General features: G+C 47.4%; 7 protein-coding genes across 7 annotated transcripts; 5 read left to right on the forward strand and 2 right to left on the reverse strand.

The window, feature by feature from the left end:
* Window positions 1-47: 47 nt before the first annotated feature.
* UREG_01893 (uncharacterized protein) lies at window positions 48-406 on the forward strand (the record flags this gene model as incomplete). Its single annotated transcript, XM_002542331.1, has 2 exons — window positions 48-165; window positions 228-406. The coding sequence occupies 2 exons, from the start codon at window positions 48-50 to the stop codon at window positions 404-406; spliced, it is 297 nt and encodes a 98-aa protein (XP_002542377.1).
* A 2058-nt stretch (window positions 407-2464) lies between these two features.
* UREG_01894 (uncharacterized protein) lies at window positions 2465-3013 on the forward strand (the record flags this gene model as incomplete). The annotated part of the gene is made up of 1 exon (XM_002542332.1): window positions 2465-3013. The coding sequence occupies one exon, from the start codon at window positions 2465-2467 to the stop codon at window positions 3011-3013; it is 549 nt and encodes a 182-aa protein (XP_002542378.1).
* Window positions 3014-3310: 297 nt separating this feature from the next.
* Window positions 3311-3754, forward strand: UREG_01895 (uncharacterized protein; the record flags this gene model as incomplete). The annotated part of the gene is made up of 1 exon (XM_002542333.1): window positions 3311-3754. One exon carries the CDS (start codon window positions 3311-3313, stop codon window positions 3752-3754), a length of 444 nt encoding a protein of 147 aa, XP_002542379.1.
* Window positions 3755-4111: 357 nt separating this feature from the next.
* UREG_01896 (uncharacterized protein) lies at window positions 4112-6123 on the reverse strand (the record flags this gene model as incomplete). Its single annotated transcript, XM_002542334.1, has 5 exons — window positions 4112-4242; window positions 4377-5626; window positions 5711-5852; window positions 5924-5954; window positions 6064-6123. The coding sequence occupies 5 exons, from the start codon at window positions 6121-6123 to the stop codon at window positions 4112-4114; spliced, it is 1614 nt and encodes a 537-aa protein (XP_002542380.1).
* A 1054-nt stretch (window positions 6124-7177) lies between these two features.
* On the forward strand, window positions 7178-9443 carry UREG_01897 (uncharacterized protein; the record flags this gene model as incomplete). The annotated part of the gene is made up of 7 exons (XM_002542335.1): window positions 7178-7188; window positions 7260-7381; window positions 7422-7502; window positions 7771-7882; window positions 8030-8237; window positions 8925-9026; window positions 9129-9443. The coding sequence occupies 7 exons, from the start codon at window positions 7178-7180 to the stop codon at window positions 9441-9443; spliced, it is 951 nt and encodes a 316-aa protein (XP_002542381.1).
* A 1238-nt stretch (window positions 9444-10681) lies between these two features.
* Window positions 10682-12365, forward strand: UREG_01898 (uncharacterized protein; the record flags this gene model as incomplete). Its single annotated transcript, XM_002542336.1, has 3 exons — window positions 10682-10993; window positions 11061-12005; window positions 12069-12365. 3 exons carry the CDS (start codon window positions 10682-10684, stop codon window positions 12363-12365), a joined length of 1554 nt encoding a protein of 517 aa, XP_002542382.1.
* A 1424-nt stretch (window positions 12366-13789) lies between these two features.
* Window positions 13790-16060, reverse strand: UREG_01899 (uncharacterized protein; the record flags this gene model as incomplete). The annotated part of the gene is made up of 3 exons (XM_002542337.1): window positions 13790-14352; window positions 14410-15469; window positions 15542-16060. 3 exons carry the CDS (start codon window positions 16058-16060, stop codon window positions 13790-13792), a joined length of 2142 nt encoding a protein of 713 aa, XP_002542383.1.
* Between the last annotated feature and the right edge of the window lie 144 nt (window positions 16061-16204).

A 16204-nucleotide genomic window follows, 5' to 3' on the forward strand; every position in this document is an offset into this window, starting at 1 on the left:
TGTCTCCTATTGAGATTCAAGCATTGGTTTCCATGGTATGTTGCGCAATGGTACCGAATGATACCAGCCGATACATTCTTGATCAATTATCCCAACACCCTCAATGTACCGTGGAGGAAACGCTTCACTCAATCAAGAATGACTGGTTTGCTTTGGGCCGAAAGTGTAAGGGAAATCGTCACTCCTGGCAATCTAGCTTGTTATTTATCAACTACTGATTGTAATAGTAACTCGGGAGAACCCAATCTCGCCAGAGGTCGAGGCTGCGCTTCTTGAGCGTGATAATCGCCGATGCTGCATTACGGGACTGGATACCAACCTGAAATATACATACATCATTCCTCCGTCAATCGCGAGCGATAGCGATTTGCAAAAAGGAGTAAGCGTACCTACGATCTTTACCTAGCGGGGTTTTTAACGCCTCGTGCACCAGGGACGTCTCCGCCCTCTTATGGATGCTATTATATCTTGTGAAGAGGTTGAGCAGATGTTTGCGTTGCTTCGATCATCAGGCAAGGAACATGAACTCAAAAATCTCTTGCTGTTGTCTCAACCGATTCGATCTTCCTACACCCATGGCCAATTTTCCATACGCAAATCCCCCTATTTGGAAATGGAAGGCATAGATTACAAACTGAATAAACATAGCGTAAGCTCTTCCTAAACTTATATCAACAGTGCTATCGGCATATAGGCTGACTTGCCTAGGATAGTGGGACATGACAGGATTTCCACCAACACGATCCTTACCTGCCGTGCTAGGAGGTCGAGAATCGTCTTATGAGTTTCCAACGACGCCAAATCCCGATACGCACCCATTGCCCGTGAGGCTCCCGTTGCTAATCCATAACGCGATCTCGGTATCCTTGAATTTTGCTAACGTCGAGCGGGAAATGCAAAAAGGCTGGCCAATCACTGAAGGTATGGACCAATTGTCATGCTTCTCAAACGAAAGCCCACTGAACCGTAGAACCTCGAACTCTTGGGAAGAGCACAAGATTCTTACTTCGGGGCTTTTTGCTACTTCTACCGATCTTTATTCGGTTGGCTCTCTATAATTTCATTTATAAATTGACGGAACGCTTTGATCCCCAACAAAAGGGCAGTGACGTCAAATTCCTCCCACTTGGACTATGTCTCAAGAAATGACGACATACCGCAAATGAAGCAAATGCTTTGCTCCTGGTGGAAAAGCATACCTCCATCAATGCACCAAGATTGATTGACTCCGTGGAAATCGATGACAAGCCAGGCTTCAATTTGATGACAATCCTTTTCGGCTACCGATTGGATCAAGTCCACTATCGAACAACATATGAGGAGCGAGAACAGATGGGAAAGGACTTGGCTGAATGCATTGAACAGCTGCGACTCATCCCCAACCAAACGAAATACCTTATTGCTGACACCTTAGGCGGCCCAATCAGTGATCATCGACTGGACGTGTGTGACCTTTGGGGCCCATTTAACTCGATTGCGGATTTCAACGATCGTCTTGTTCGAGATGTCAATGAAGCTAAGAAATGCAAACACGAGTATCCTTTATCTGTTCTCTATGAGAAGAAACATAAAGTTGTTTTCACTCATTCCGACCTAGACATGTCAAACATGGTCGTTCGATCAGGGCGGCTGTATGGGCTTATTGATTTTGAAAATTCCGGATACAAGCCTGAGTATTGGGAGCTAACTTAGGCTTTATGGCGAATGTTGTGTATTAATGAGAAAGGGGAGGTATATTACAGTGCATTTGGGGACAAGTACAAGGAAGAACTCGAAGCGGAGGCATACATTTTATCCAATAGTCCTTTTATCTACTGAAACTATGTATGAAATTCTGGATAAATTAATGATAATGACAATTATTGGCGTGTAACAGCTTTTGGTATTTTGATTTAATCTCAGCGTTTTCGGCCGGTCTCTGTTGATATTAAGAAATACCCATCGCTCATCTAATATATTCTTCGTCTAACTTCCCTACGATGCAAAGTGAGCTCTTTCTTTAAAATTGACGGGAGGATATTCCAACCTTCCAGAGCCCAAGCCGGCATTGGTTATTAATAGTTATTCAGTTAACTAATCAGGTCGTTAATGCTGTTGCCTTGAAATTACCTAACTTCAAGCAGTGTCAAGATGAGCCAAAGAAACGGGACCAACAGGAAACGGATCCGCCAAGTGGAAAGATGTTCGAGGTCTAAAACACCCTTTTGATGCATTTCTCTGGATGGATGAGGCCAGTGTTGCCTAGCTGGCAGGCGTCAAAAAGTTAGCAGTCTGTTGGTCCATAGTCTCACAGAATAAAACTATTTCAATAGCCAAGTGACCTCAGGCATTTTAAGAGATCGGGAAGCCATCATATCATACTGCTTTCTTTCCATGACACGAATATTGCTATTTTGCCTTGCGGAGGAGGCGAAGCCTGTAAGCCAAACCTCCATTGCAACTCGGTTGCCATGCTAATCGAAACATGCAGTTCGCTCGTAAGGTCTTGAACCATGTGTTCCACGATGATGTTAGATGCTTCTATCTGGTAGAATCGAACGTCTGCCCGGCCAGCCGTGAAGGGTTCAAAACAAAACTGCAGGAGGACGAGTACTTCGAGTCCGATTTCATCAACGCCTCCGAAGAACAGTGCAAGAGCTGGGCACTGGAGAAGGAATTTCAGGTCAATTTCATTGAGCAGGATCTCATTGCGATTGTTGACGCGCGGAGCGCTCGAGATGAGACTATATTGATGTGTCACTATAATTATCTGCGAGACCCGGGCGACGGTCTGGAGTTTGGAGACTTCGGCGTGCTCCCGCGGGAGCCCAATGTCTGGTACGACTTTCGCATAGATTACCGCGGAGCTCATATGGTTTGCGTTGCCCTACATTATGTTCCGCCCGACCTCAGCTATCCAGCGTATTTTGGATGCAAGGAGAAATTTACGGATGAGCACGGAGTCTTTGATGTTCAGAAGGCCTTGCGTTATGGTTTAGATCCTGATGGTTCCGAGACTCAAGTAGAGCCATGAATTGATTGGGGTTCTGGGACGATTTAAGATCCCTCTTCTTTGGCAAAGGGTCCTCTGGGTGGCCTGTATGGAGCAGCTGGCTGGTTGATAGCAAGAAGCATATGGTTATTCTTCTGTTTTTCATCTCCATCATCAATATTCCATTCCTCTGATAAAGGAGACTCCCAGAAGCTAATTCGTTAACCGCACTTGGAACTTAATCCATCCTCAAACACTAACTAGCTAGTTATTGACAGGAGCTGGTGACAACTCGACAACCAAATCCATTTCTGAACAATCTAACCACTCTCCATCACAATGTCATCAGGGGCTCCTCCAGTCAACAACCTCCAAGCTCGTGCACAGGATCATTCGCCGTCGCCGCCCCCTCCCGCGCCGGTACCTCTCACTCCAGGCCCTCGTGCTGCGCGACTCCAGCAAATCTTCAACCAGGCATTACTTCACACACTCCGAGCCAATTCCTATTCCAACTTCTCGTCCTGCTTTCCAACTCCGGCGACACACGTTCCTCATAGCCTCGAGTCGGTGTGGAGGCAGCTGAACGCAAAATTGGAGGAGAGCGCGAGGGCCGAATTTGACGATGTGATAAAGGAGAGAGACGTGGTTCGAGGACTGAATGAGCTGGATCGGTTGGTTGGGGAGGCAAGACGGAGGAGGGATAGAGGAGAGGGAGTGGGTAGTGTCGCGTATGTTTTTGAAGCATCGGATTCCTTTTCACTTGTTCTTTGCCTGACCCGATGAGACTATGGATGGAAGGGCTGATTGACAGCGAAAAATCGCAGGCCACACACACTTGGAGCGAGTGAATTATACCAGGCACATCTCGCCTCTTACCTTATCAAAGCGGAGGCATCGTTACATTCAAAGTTAGAAGAGACACAAGAGCAAAATGCGAAGTTGGCAGAGCGAATACAGAGCCAGCGGCAGGAGCTTCGACAGCTGCTTGAGAGCTTGGAAGCTGTCGTTGGAGACGTTGAAGGGGCCGTGAAAGCGATGCAGGAGTTTGATCCCGATGGTAATCTACGCGAAGAGGCTGAGCGCATGGATGCAGAGGTTAGAGCTGTCCAGCAGCGGTGATGCGCATTCGAAGAAGAAATATCAGCCCCAATACGACTCGAGGGAGGCTTTTGAACTACTAAGGGCAAGTTTGGAACACCGATGACTGGCCTGCCGCCTATACCAGCGACCATCATTCGACGCAGGTTGTGCTTCAAAATATGGTATCAATCCTAATCGGAACGTCGCCACCGGAATTTTCAAAATTTACAGCTGTCCAACCTTTGAACTTAGTGAGTTCGGAGTCATTCGACGTCAAGAAGACAGTCTGACCATTGCTAGAAAACAATCTCATCGGGCGCCATACTATATAGTATCTTCTCCAAGTCCTCGCTGGCAACCATGTTATCCTCGACCATGTCTTGCGCGACCTGTACTAACTCCTCTTTCGAGTTTACCAGCAATGTTTCCATCTGACTAGAATCCCCGCAAAGCGTCTTGACCAACGCCTCTTTAAAGGTGCCCTCCTTTTGCTCTCCTGTCAATCCATCCCGCTTTGCTATTGCCGCTCCTCCACGATAATACGTCTCCGCATTTTTAAGCAAGGTCATGGAGTTATCAGCTGCAGGTCCATACTTCCACGGATTCATACCCAGGCGCCAGCGGTACATTTCCACGTCTCCTCTCGCGATATGTATCCTTGGAAGATTTTCACCAGCGTCAGATAGCTTCGACGCTGAAGTTAGGGAGTCCAGTGCCGAGGAAAGGGACTTCCACCGCAGGTCCAACGAATTTTTCAAGTCTTCTGGACCTCCCGGGCTGAAAGTATCCGCAATGGCAGAGTTAAAACCTACCAAGGCCTCCGCTTGACTGCACAAGCCGGCCGGGTCATTTGAAACGTCAAGCCCAACCGTAAAAGCGCTATTGAGCTCGTTTTTATACGTCTCCAAATTAATCTGCCCGTTTCGATATACTACTTCCGTGAACATCGAGATAAATTTGGCGCGTGCCAGTGCAACATCATGTTGCCGATCGGTTCCCTCAGCATAAGCGTTGATTTTTTCCCTCAGCAGGTCGGATGAGTACTCCTCCAGCCAAGCTAGGCTACAGCCGGAATCGTATATCAGCAAACCACAGAGAGTTGCCAATGCTTCGAGCTGGGCTATCGCGGTGTCGACTAGGGTGTTCTTGGTGACGGGCTCTACTACAACAGCCCATTGTTCCTCCGGCATCGATTGCAGACTCGACTCTGGATCAGATGACTGCTCGCTTTTCGGTTGATCAGACATAGCAACTTCCATTGCGTTTGATTGCTCTTGATGTTCTGTGAACTGAAGCTCTTGTATGGCGAGACACCTTTGAAATAGCTCGAGAGCTTCTTGTAGGTATTTTACGGCCTGCTGGGCTCCATGGCTTGAAAGGCGTTTCCCCTCAGCGATAGCTTCTGCTAGACTCGTTAATACCTGAGCTGTGTTAAATAAGACATCTGCATTGTCTTGGTCTTTGCTCAACGCGTCTCTATGGGATTTTAGCGCAATCTGCAAAATTTCGACCATAGGGGCTGGTAGCTGAGTAGCGAGTTTGGCGTGTTGAGTGATCTCATATTGTACCCGCGCCCTGTCGATATGTTATCATTTACAAAAGGTCGCAAGTAGTTGATAGCTCCCTCTCGCAGGGTTTCAAATGAGAGTGAAAACTTACTTATTATACGCCAAGTCAAAAGAATCTGGGTGTTTTCGCAACCCTGTGTCATACGCATCTATCGCTCGCATGAAAAAACGCATGGACTTCACTGCATCCCCGCCACGCCATTTTTCACCGGCTTCCTCAAACTCGACACCCGCTAATCAAGACCACCACTGTTAAACAACTTTATAACAAATATTCGTCATTGGAACTGTGGCGACAACATACCAGCAAGATATCCATCCGCTGTTTCGGGCTCCTGGGTTGAATAAATTAGAATAGGAGAAGTAGAATACGCATGAGAGAAAAAGAGGGAAAACGTTTGTCACGTAAGAGCATTCTTTTTCGACCTTGGAGGTAATTCTTACTGCTTGTTTTGTGTTCTTTTTGGATTTGGTGGCTTTCAGTAATGTTTTGGGCTTTGGCATTGTGAAGTAGCATATGGTACTGTTTTCTCAGAAAAAAGAAAAGGCCAAGTGAGTAAATGATAAGATGTCTGGATTATTATTTCGGGTATTTGACATCGGCTTCCACCACAGCCATGAAGCGAAGGTTGGCGCTGAATTTGGTCTGAAGTCGAAAAGGTGGGATGCTTGGAACATCCGATAAGATTGATAAGATAAGATCAGCCTTGATAAGAAAAGTGTTTTGGAAACTAACTAACTCTAATGAAACTAGTGCCTTGGCGTCTAAAAGGACGCAACTTTAGGTTTTTGGACGTACAGACATAATAACATACATAATAACTACCTCCTCCCATGGGCTACTCCATATATAAAGCGCGCCCTGACAGCCCTGACAGCCCTGACAGCCCTGATATTGGAATTTTTACACTCTCTCTAAGCTCTCATCTCTTCCAATCCATCGTTGTAAAACATCCCTGCAATATGAACGATATGTCTGCTGATAGCAGTGAGCCTGACTTTCCCTTACCGAGGATTCATTCCTGCGACAAAGGTTCAGTTGAGCATGATATCAGCCTGATCATCTAAAATATGCTCCTTTGAGGGGGTCATGATGTAGCCCGCAAAGCTGCATGTCAACTTGCTTATTACCGGGAGCGTAATTTGGATTTTGGACTCTGATCCTACCTTTTACTTTCTATAAAAAAGGGGGGATGGCATCCATGATGTTCTTCACTTCGTGGTCTATGTCATTTTTGACCTGTCGAAGCTACTCTGCTACAACGATACAAAGCAGAATACTTTTGTTCAGCGAATTCTTGAACTTCACAAGATTCCACCAAGGTCGGTTAAGGCTTGGAATGTGTGTTTAAACGGCCCCTCTCCTTTACTACAGACAGCCCCTAATTTCATGTGGGGAGACCGTCGTTTGGTTTCCGACGATATCATATTTGTTAAGCTAATGGATAATTATTAGGGTAGAGGCTTCAGTAAGGCCCCCGTTCTCAGTCCTGTCCAAGCCTTAGGCTAACAGCTGTACAGTCACTGACACGGAGGAAGCCAACCTATCCATATCAAAATGGAGAAAAGGTCTGTCATGAATGGGTGAACTATTCTTCCTTGCAGAGGGTGCTGCAGCCCACATTGATGAAAATCACTAGAAAATTTAGGGGACTTGCTGGAATGGAGCTGGGTCCAGTCGTAAGGGCTGCGACGGTTATCAAAGCTCAGAAGGAGATGGTTTCGCTTCACCCAGAACTGCTTCCCGAGTCTGAAGGGGGTAGTAAGTTTGGAACTTGACTATATACTGTGGTTTCGTTTAGTGCTTTTATCTATGAATCGAAGCTCCATTTTCTCAGGTGAACGCCACGTTGGAAAACAAGGCCTAGAGTTTTGGAGATACCGTACGTGACTAACATGAGGCCGAGACCTTTGCATAGAAGCTTAGATCAGTTTGCGCTGGTTCCTCATGGCCGCTGGGATGAGGTAGAAACTTCACATGCTGCCTTCAGCTCTTTAAATAATACGACAATTCGATATTATAAGTATAAACTGAGCTCAAAAATAGTGATTTAGTAGTCCGAAAATTGCTTAGACGCTTGTGTCGGGAACTCAGCTTAATATTGCAATCGGTTTAACGGGGAGATAAGCTATGCGAGATGTTCAAGTTAGTTCTAGCACCGACTTTCTGGGACCCAAACAACGTCGTGGAGGAACTTCGCGTGACTTTGGTTGGGCTCAAGGACAAGCTCCTGGGAGCCATGCCAGCAATGCACACCACAACGTTTGTGCCAGGCCGACTTCAACAGGCTGAATCCTTGATCTGCCGGCGAGTTTATCAGTGCTTAATAGATGCTATGAGTGCAAGATAAACCTGACGTAGAGCTAGGACGGATGCGAAAGATGCCCAACTGCCAGATGGGGATTAAAGGGATCTAGTCCCAATTGCATTGGTGGCCAGAAGCGCTTCTGTCATCTCCGCAGAAAAATTAATCAACGCAATTCACCAACCATTTGGACTGGACTTGGAAAACATGGGGCGCAGGGATCTGAGCCATCACAATCACACGTGGGTTGAAGGCTGTCTGCTCGTATTCGACTGGAAGTCTGCAGGCGCAATTCCGTGGCCTGCATTCCAGGTGTGCCTGCACGCTTTGCCTGCTACTTCGCTCAAGGGCATGTCATTCATGTCGAATATCTGAGTTTGCGGTGTCTCAAATCACTGCATCTTCGAATCGCCCGAGAGAGTACGTGATGAAGATCAGAATCCATGTCCTGGTGTAACCCGTTACAGAGGGGCAGATGTATACCAGCATGCATACATACGGTATGGTAACGGCTCATCATGACGGGATCGGCACGTGAGCACTCTCTGGGGAAACGGGGCCGATTATCCAATAAGATCGCTCATCCCGTTTCTTGTCATTCACGAGTGACTGCCAGATTACCCGTATTATTAAATCATACCAGGCTTGAAACGCCGTCTTGTTCGACTCGGTCATGGTCGACGTCTTCACAGATTCTGAACAAGGCTGCCCTTGATTCCTGCTTGTCCCTTCGACTTTCTCTCTTGTTCTCAGACGTGGAATATCGCCGTTTCCCACGCAAAACCGCAAATTTCGTCGTTTGGACTGATCTGAACTGGTTCTCCTGTAAGTCGAGACCGGCGTGATGGCTCAGCGGCTACAGTTTTGCAACCCGCCCTTCCCTGCCATTGCCATCTTTATTCCGTGGCGATGCTCTCGTCGGCAGTGTTCCTTTGATTAGTTGACTAACTTGTTCAAAGGGACTTATATTCCCAAGCCAGACTGTACTCGCACAAACAGGCGACAACTCGACAAGCGCTCGGTATCGAACGGTGCGCGATGCAGTTAAGAATGACAAGGCGGCAATCTTTTGAGTCTCAGCGGCCTATAATGGCACCATCGGTATGCCCTTGACACATGTTGCCTTTGACATTATTTGGGTGGAAAGGGGCCATCTCAATGAAGCGCCTATGCTGATTCGTCCGGCATCTTATACGATAACAGCTCACTTCTCAGCGAAACTCTTTGCGTTGTTCCACAATTAGCGACCGGACGGTGGCCAGCGTTGGGACTAGCGATAGCCGATTGAACGAAATCAGGGAGCTAGGCGAAGGCCTCGAGCGCCTTGAAAATAAGCGCCTAAACCAGCAGCGGTTCGTACCCTCCCCGGAGAAGACGGACAATCTCAGCAAACTGGCCCTTGGAGCCAAGCTTGAGCGTGCCTTGAGGCGAAGAATGACCGGTCAGGATGCCGTGATGCGCAAGCCAATCGCGATAGACGAGAAGGAAGCATTGAAAATTGCCGGAGCACCAAACTAAATAATTTGTTATTTTATACCCCCTGATGTGCCTCTTGCATTTGATTGTTTAATCTATTTTGGTTATCCCTTGATCTGGATTGTGACAGTGAATTTTTGTTTTTGTTCAGGCTATCTACCACTCAAATCTTGTTTGTCAAGTCGATGTTTTCGGAGGGAGTTGATAATATGTCCTTTGATCTACTTATGTTGTTGCGATTCTCGATACCAGCTGCGATGCCCATTTGTGATGTTTGTGATGTGCACCCTCCGATACCATCAATTTACCGAATTAATACCTTGAATAAATATAGCTTTGCGTAATTTCGATGTACTAAAAACGTCTATACGCGCCCAAGTCATTGATGCCAACGGGCGTCAAAGGAGCTTCTCGCACTAAGGCTATAACCCTCCGTACGGAATAGGTGTTGCGCAAACCGTCCGTGTCTCTGACCCTGGACGTGGAAACCGGGGCAGAACTACAGATGGCTAAACAGCTCTTCGAAACGAGGCCCAGGTGAAACGTACGACCATGCTTGAAAATTCTAAAAGAGAAAATACTGGCTACAATCCGCCTTGCAAGCGTCCCTTGTCGCTTTTAGCCGCCGGATGGGCAAATTGTGACGCAGAAAATTTTCGTTGATGACAAAGGCGGGCAGGAAGGTGGTGACGGGCGGCAAATTCCCCAATTGATCAACCTTTCTTTCCCTCAATTTTCAGTTTCCACACAACTTCTTCACCACAACAACAACATCACCTCAACCCATCGACGGTGCCATCCAGTTCTTAGACTCCTGCACTCCCACTGCCTGTTCTACATCTGTTCCTTTCTTAGGATTCCCTTAATTTCACATTTCCTGTCGCTTTTGATTCCGCGGCTTTCTCCTTTCGACTCGGTCGTCTACTTTCTGAAGCTTCTCTTTGGCCTGCCTTTTTTACTCCCTAAACACGACCCCCCAGAAAAGCTATCTGTGCATCTTGCTGCGCTCCTTTTTTTCTAAAACACTTTGCGGTCCCGTCCTTAGACACTAGGTATCCGACTCTTGTGAGTTTCCTCTCCGCCCTGATGCTTGCCGTAGCGGCTATCTGAGTCTAAGGCCTTACTAACCCTCCTTTTCATTCCTAGTTTAGAAAGCCCTTAAAAGCTTGATTTATCTGCTTAGCTTTGCGCTGATACTCTCGAGTCCGATTCTACAACCGAGCCAACGTGCTACGCTTACAACCCGTGACTTATAATTAATATTAGACAAATCATTCGAGATGGCAACCGAAGCTGCAACTCACCTCAACGGAACCTACGCCCACCACCAGTCTGGCCCGTACCATACTGATCCCTACCATAATGTTAATGCTTCCGCGCATCATCAGCCGAGTAACGCTTCAACTCCGGCTCCAGCGCAGCAGGAGTCGAAAAGTAATGTCCCAAAGGATGAAGTGGCGTGGTTCTTTGTGGAGCAATATTACACCACCTTGAGCCGTAATCCCGACAAACTCCATCTTTTCTATTCTCGTAAATCTCAGTTTGTGTCTGGAGACGAGGCAGAGAAAGTCAGTGTTGCCGTTGGTCAACATGTAAGTATCAATACCTTCAGGAACGCTTCTGTTAACCAAGTGCTAACAATTTCGCTTGCTTTGCTAGGCCATCCAAGACCGCATCAAGTCACTCGACTATCATGATACCAAAGTGAGAGTTTTGAACGTGGATTCTCAGGCCACCTTCGATAGCATTCTGGTCTCCGTTATCGGAGAGCTTTCGAACAAGTCTGAGCCTCCACGCAAGTTTGTTCAGACCTTTGTCTTGGCCGAACAAAGAAACGGATATTACGTTCTCAATGACATTATTCGTTTCTTGGTCGATGACGACGAAGAAATTATCACAGACGAGCAAGTCCCCGATGAGACTCCCAGTGCTAAAGCCCCCGTGGAGCAAGTGGAGGTCCAGGAAGAGGCTACTCCTGAACAACCGGATAATGGGCGTCAGGCTGATACGGAAGCTGCCGTCCAGGAAGTTGATGAGAAATTGGTGGCTACCGCCAAAGAGCCTGAGCCCAAGACAGAGGAGGCTGAAGCAGCTGTTGAGCCAAAACAAGTCACCGAACCTTCCACTGCGCCTGTGCCCACCACAGCAGAGGCTTTGGAACAAGAGAAGCCCAAGGAGCCAGAACCTACTCCCATTGTGTCACCTTCTAAGGCTGCAACCCCGGTTGTTGAGAAGGAGAACATACCCCCTGTCAAGCCTGCTTCCATGAGCTGGGCATCCATTGCTTCTTCGAACACTAATAAAGCAGCTGCTGTCGCCACGCCAGTTGCTGTACCACATCCTGTTCCAGTTGCACAACCTAGGGCAGCTCCTGTTCCTGCACCCTCTCAGCCAGCCCAGCCAACCGTTCCCGCTAACGGCGAGACTGCGCCAAGCCAGACTTCTTCAAGCTCAGGCTCTGAGTGGCAAACTGCTGGTAGAGGACGGGATGAAAATGTGCTTGCGTATATTAAAAATGTCAATGAGAAGGTCGATGCCGCTCTGCTCAAGCAGACTCTCCAGCGTTTTGGTAAACTTAAATATTTTGACGTGAGCCGCCAGCGGGTAAGTATCGTGGCTAATTTCGGTATTTTCTGTACTATCAGGACACTAACAGGTGATTTACAGAGCTGTGCCTTTGTTGAATTCGCAGATGCCGCTGGCTATAAGGCTGCGGTTGCCGCCAACCCCCATCAGATCGGCACCGAGCGTATTACCGTTGAGGAACGTCGCCCACGACCAAACGCCTATGGAGGCAATGGTAGCTATGGTCCTGGTAGGGGTGGTGCTGGTCGAGGCCGCGGCGATCGTACTGCGAGCCAAGGGCGTGGTGGGTTCCAAAAAGATTCTGGGCGCTTCACCCCTCGAGGCGGTCGTGGCGGAACCATTACTCCTAAAGGTCGACCCCAATCTCAAGCCGCGTGAGTTCGTTGCTTTTCCCGACTTCTGTGACTCGCGACATAATAGACTTGATAAAGTCTGTTATCGTCTTGTAGATTTCCCCGGAAATGCATAGATATGCGTATTCCCGGCATTCGATGCTCGGCTGGTGGGTTTGTTTTATTTACGGAGTCAGTCGGTGATCGCATTTTAAGGTGGTTGGAAAAAGCTTTATGCCCATTTCACTTTGTATTCCTATTTGATTGCTTTAATGTGCCTGTTTCTCTTTTCAGCCCTTTCTGCTGTGGCATGCGTCATTTTATGGATCGTTTGATTTTTATGTTTGCTTGAGATGATCTAGCGAGCATGGGAACACTTTTGTTACGTGCAATATGACTTATTATCTGATGTTCTGGGCGCTTTTGCAGGCATGTTATGTTTTAGTTTTAGTATCAACTATCACTTCCTACTTTTCTGTATTTGCTGGCCTCATACTATTTCTCTCTCTTGTCACCCCGTCCGCTAGTTACTAGCCCGAGCTGATGTCCTTTGTATTATTTCCCCTTGGTGAAATCGTCTGCGAAAAGTGGTTTTTTTACTAGGTTTGATGTACTGGATCAATGGCAATGTAAAGATGATGATAGAATACACTGATACAGGTCAAGAAGCGTCTCTTCACTAGCCAGAGATCATGATATATCTTTACTCCATTTTTCACCAAGCTATCTTGAGGGACAGCGGAGTGGCGTGGAACATGCAGCTGTACTGGAGGATCTTGACTTCTACAGATCCCTGAGCAGGTCATTAGTGCACAATCTCTCTTTCCACTAAACCAGCAAAAAAGATGATCAATGCGTCTTTATGGAGTAGGTGAGGCCGAGTTTTTATACTTCACTCATGGGGAAATCATATCTGGCTATCCAGCCACCCCAGCGGAAGAATCAAGAATGCACAGCATAGATGTATATTCACATCCTTGTAATTCCAAGGCACTTCACTATAAACACATCTTCCAAGTAAAAATGGAGTCAAATGTAAATATGTATCGAATGCTTCCTCCGCCCACCCTAAACAAATAATAAACAAGAAGATAGAAAAATTTACACAGCAGCAAGTTGGATAAAAGTGGGCCATGGAGCAAGCTTCATAAACATATTGTAAGGAAGAGGAGAACATGAAAGGACAGAGGAATCAAAAGTAGATGTCCGCCCACCGTTTGGCATTACGGGTGAGAAAACAAATAGGTAACGGTGCTTTGAAAACAGAGGATCCACCTAAATGCACCGGCTCCATTGGACGTATATGAATAATTATTTTGGTCGGGGGAATATTTTGAATGTTTATATGAAAGGGGCAAAAAATGACAAGAAAATAAAAATCAAAGCAAGAGGCAATGTTTGGAAGACGGTTGCAGAAAGGGCAGGGTTTCCATTGAGTTGTGGATAGCCTAGATCCTGGACACATGGTGTTCATTCCGAAACATGCAAGTCGTTATTTGCAAGTTTTGATTCGGTCGGGTCTCCAGATAATCCTGTTGTGACAGGTGCTTTGGGGACCGGCCTCTCATGTTCGATCACTTGCTTTTCGCCTTTCAAATTCTGAGGTTTTATGCTTGGGCTTGCAATGTTTTCAGTCCTTGTTTCTGCTTGTTTTAGCTTCTCTTTGGTTTCAGCGAGCTCCTTCTGCAATTCTTTGATATAAACAATGGCAAGCTCCACCGTACTCGCTTTGCTGATTGGTTGATGGGATGCAGGTTTGTCCGGAGACCTCGATGTCCCCGCCTCAGCCTTATCCTTCTCCCTACTTTTGTCATTAGTTAAGGAAGGGGGGAGTAAGCCTTCTATTTCTTTAAGAGCTGTGTTGATGCGATTGCGTCGTCCTTGTTCCGCAAGCTTATGATTTGTCCGTTTCGAACTCAGGTTCTCGGCTAGAGTTTCTGGGTAGGTGACTCCTGGGAGCAGCGTTCCTTCGAGAATGTGCTGATAGTTTGACTTTGAAGCTAGGTAAAGTGCTGATGTTTCTGACGAAATGCCTGTAAGAGCCGGTTAGCACAAAGGGGCCATATTAAAGGACTATAAAGTATCCCTACCTTCCCCACGAATTAGAGGCTGTATACTTGGACTGATTTTCGGCCTTAGAGCCGGGCTCATCTGGGACGTGCTCCCGCTTTGTCGTTTTTTAGAAGTTCTTCCTCCTGGCTTTGAATCTGCCCTTTTTAAACCAACAGGGCCCATTGGAGAACCCATGGCGCCAATCTGAGGGCTGGGGGTAACTGAAGTTGTTCCTGAACGACTTGTTTCATTCAGGGATTTCAGAACAGGTGCCTGTTTCGCCGCTAACTTTGGCGTTGGTTCATTCACTTCTGCGAGAGTACTGCTGGTTGAAACAGCAGCATGATCAACATTTGTAGCCGGTTCTGGGAGTGAGATATCTTCCATAGATTCCTCAGGCACATCACAAACCACAACAGAGCCAGGTCTCGAGAACCGATTGCCAGAAGTAGCTTGAGGAGGCTGCCTTTGCAATTTCATCAACGTTGCTGGCGTAGCTGCTTCCCGTGCTCTTATTTCCGAGCTTGACTCTTGAGCCCCCATGAAGGGTGACTTAAAGACACGCGGAAGGGCTGGCGGTGGCATCAATGGCTCGTTTAGCGGCTCTGGTGAAACAGAATCTTGGCCTGAACTTTCAGTACTGCTGCCTTGCTGAGAGCCAGCCTTTCTCAATGCCAGCGACGGATCTTGAGAGATATCCTTATTCCATAAGCGGTTATCAGTGCCGGAGAGGACGGCGGAACCTGGCCGTGACTTTTGGCGACTGCTAGCAGGCCTCATAGAAGGGGACTGTCGCACCAAACGAGCGTTAGGCCTTGATGCGATGGAAGATCTACGCCGATTTCTCCTGATTATCGCAGGGGAGGAAGGGGTCGTATTGGTAGGTAACGGGTGTGTCATTTCTGCATGCGAGGTGATAAAACCCATATCGACTCCTGAAGTTTGGCCAAAAACGAGCCCGTTTCCATTGGAACCATGTGCCTCCAGGGCAGGCGAAGTCAACGGAGTAAGATATTCGCCAGGAGTAGCGTATTCTGGAAACCGAAGTTGCTGTTCTAGTGGGGTCATTGCGGGCGATATCAACGGGGTGAAGGCGCTCTGAAGGATTGAAGAAGATTAATTAGGCGATCACGACTGAATGATCAAAAACCAACTGTGGGGAATGCTCACTGGATCATCGGTGGCTCGAGTATAGGGTTCATAGTGCCGCTGGGTTGCAGAATCTAGCTGAGGGGGATACCGTCCCACACCACCGTGTAACTCGGTGCTGTTCGGTGTAGGTGGGACAAATTGATGTGGTTGCCCAAAGCTTTGTGGCATGATACCTTGTTGAGGCTGCTGCTGTTGTTTTTGAAAATAGACAGACGTTTGATTCACTTGAGACTGCATGCAATTGACTCCCTGCATATCAATAGACCGCATTTGTTCCACAAACGACGTCGGGTATTGGTGGGGTTGAGTCGTTTCGATCCCCTCCATTCCAGTCAACTGAGTATCGTGCACCATAGAAGCCGGCGTTTGCGACGCGGAGGTGGTAATGGCCCGACCATGTTGGTCAACAGCGCTTTCTAGGTCGGCTAGGTCAAACTCGAAGTCAAGGATATTTGAAAAGTCCTCGCCGGAGCCCGAGATCAGAGAGTCTTCCGGCACATGGTCAGACCATGATGCCAGTGAAGGATCTTGGTTCATCGCAAAGGAATGCGCTCGACTGGTCTTTGCTCACGGCAATTCTCGTCGTCTAAGAGAGGGAAATCGGTGAGGGAAAATAGCGATACTTTCACTGGCGGTAGAAGAAGCGAGGGACTGATATAGATTCACTCGACGAAGCGGCGC

The sequence above is a fragment of the Uncinocarpus reesii genome, genomic scaffold, assembly GCF_000003515.1.
Source record: "Uncinocarpus reesii 1704 scaffold_1 genomic scaffold, whole genome shotgun sequence".
NCBI lineage: Eukaryota > Fungi > Ascomycota > Eurotiomycetes > Onygenales > Onygenaceae > Uncinocarpus > Uncinocarpus reesii.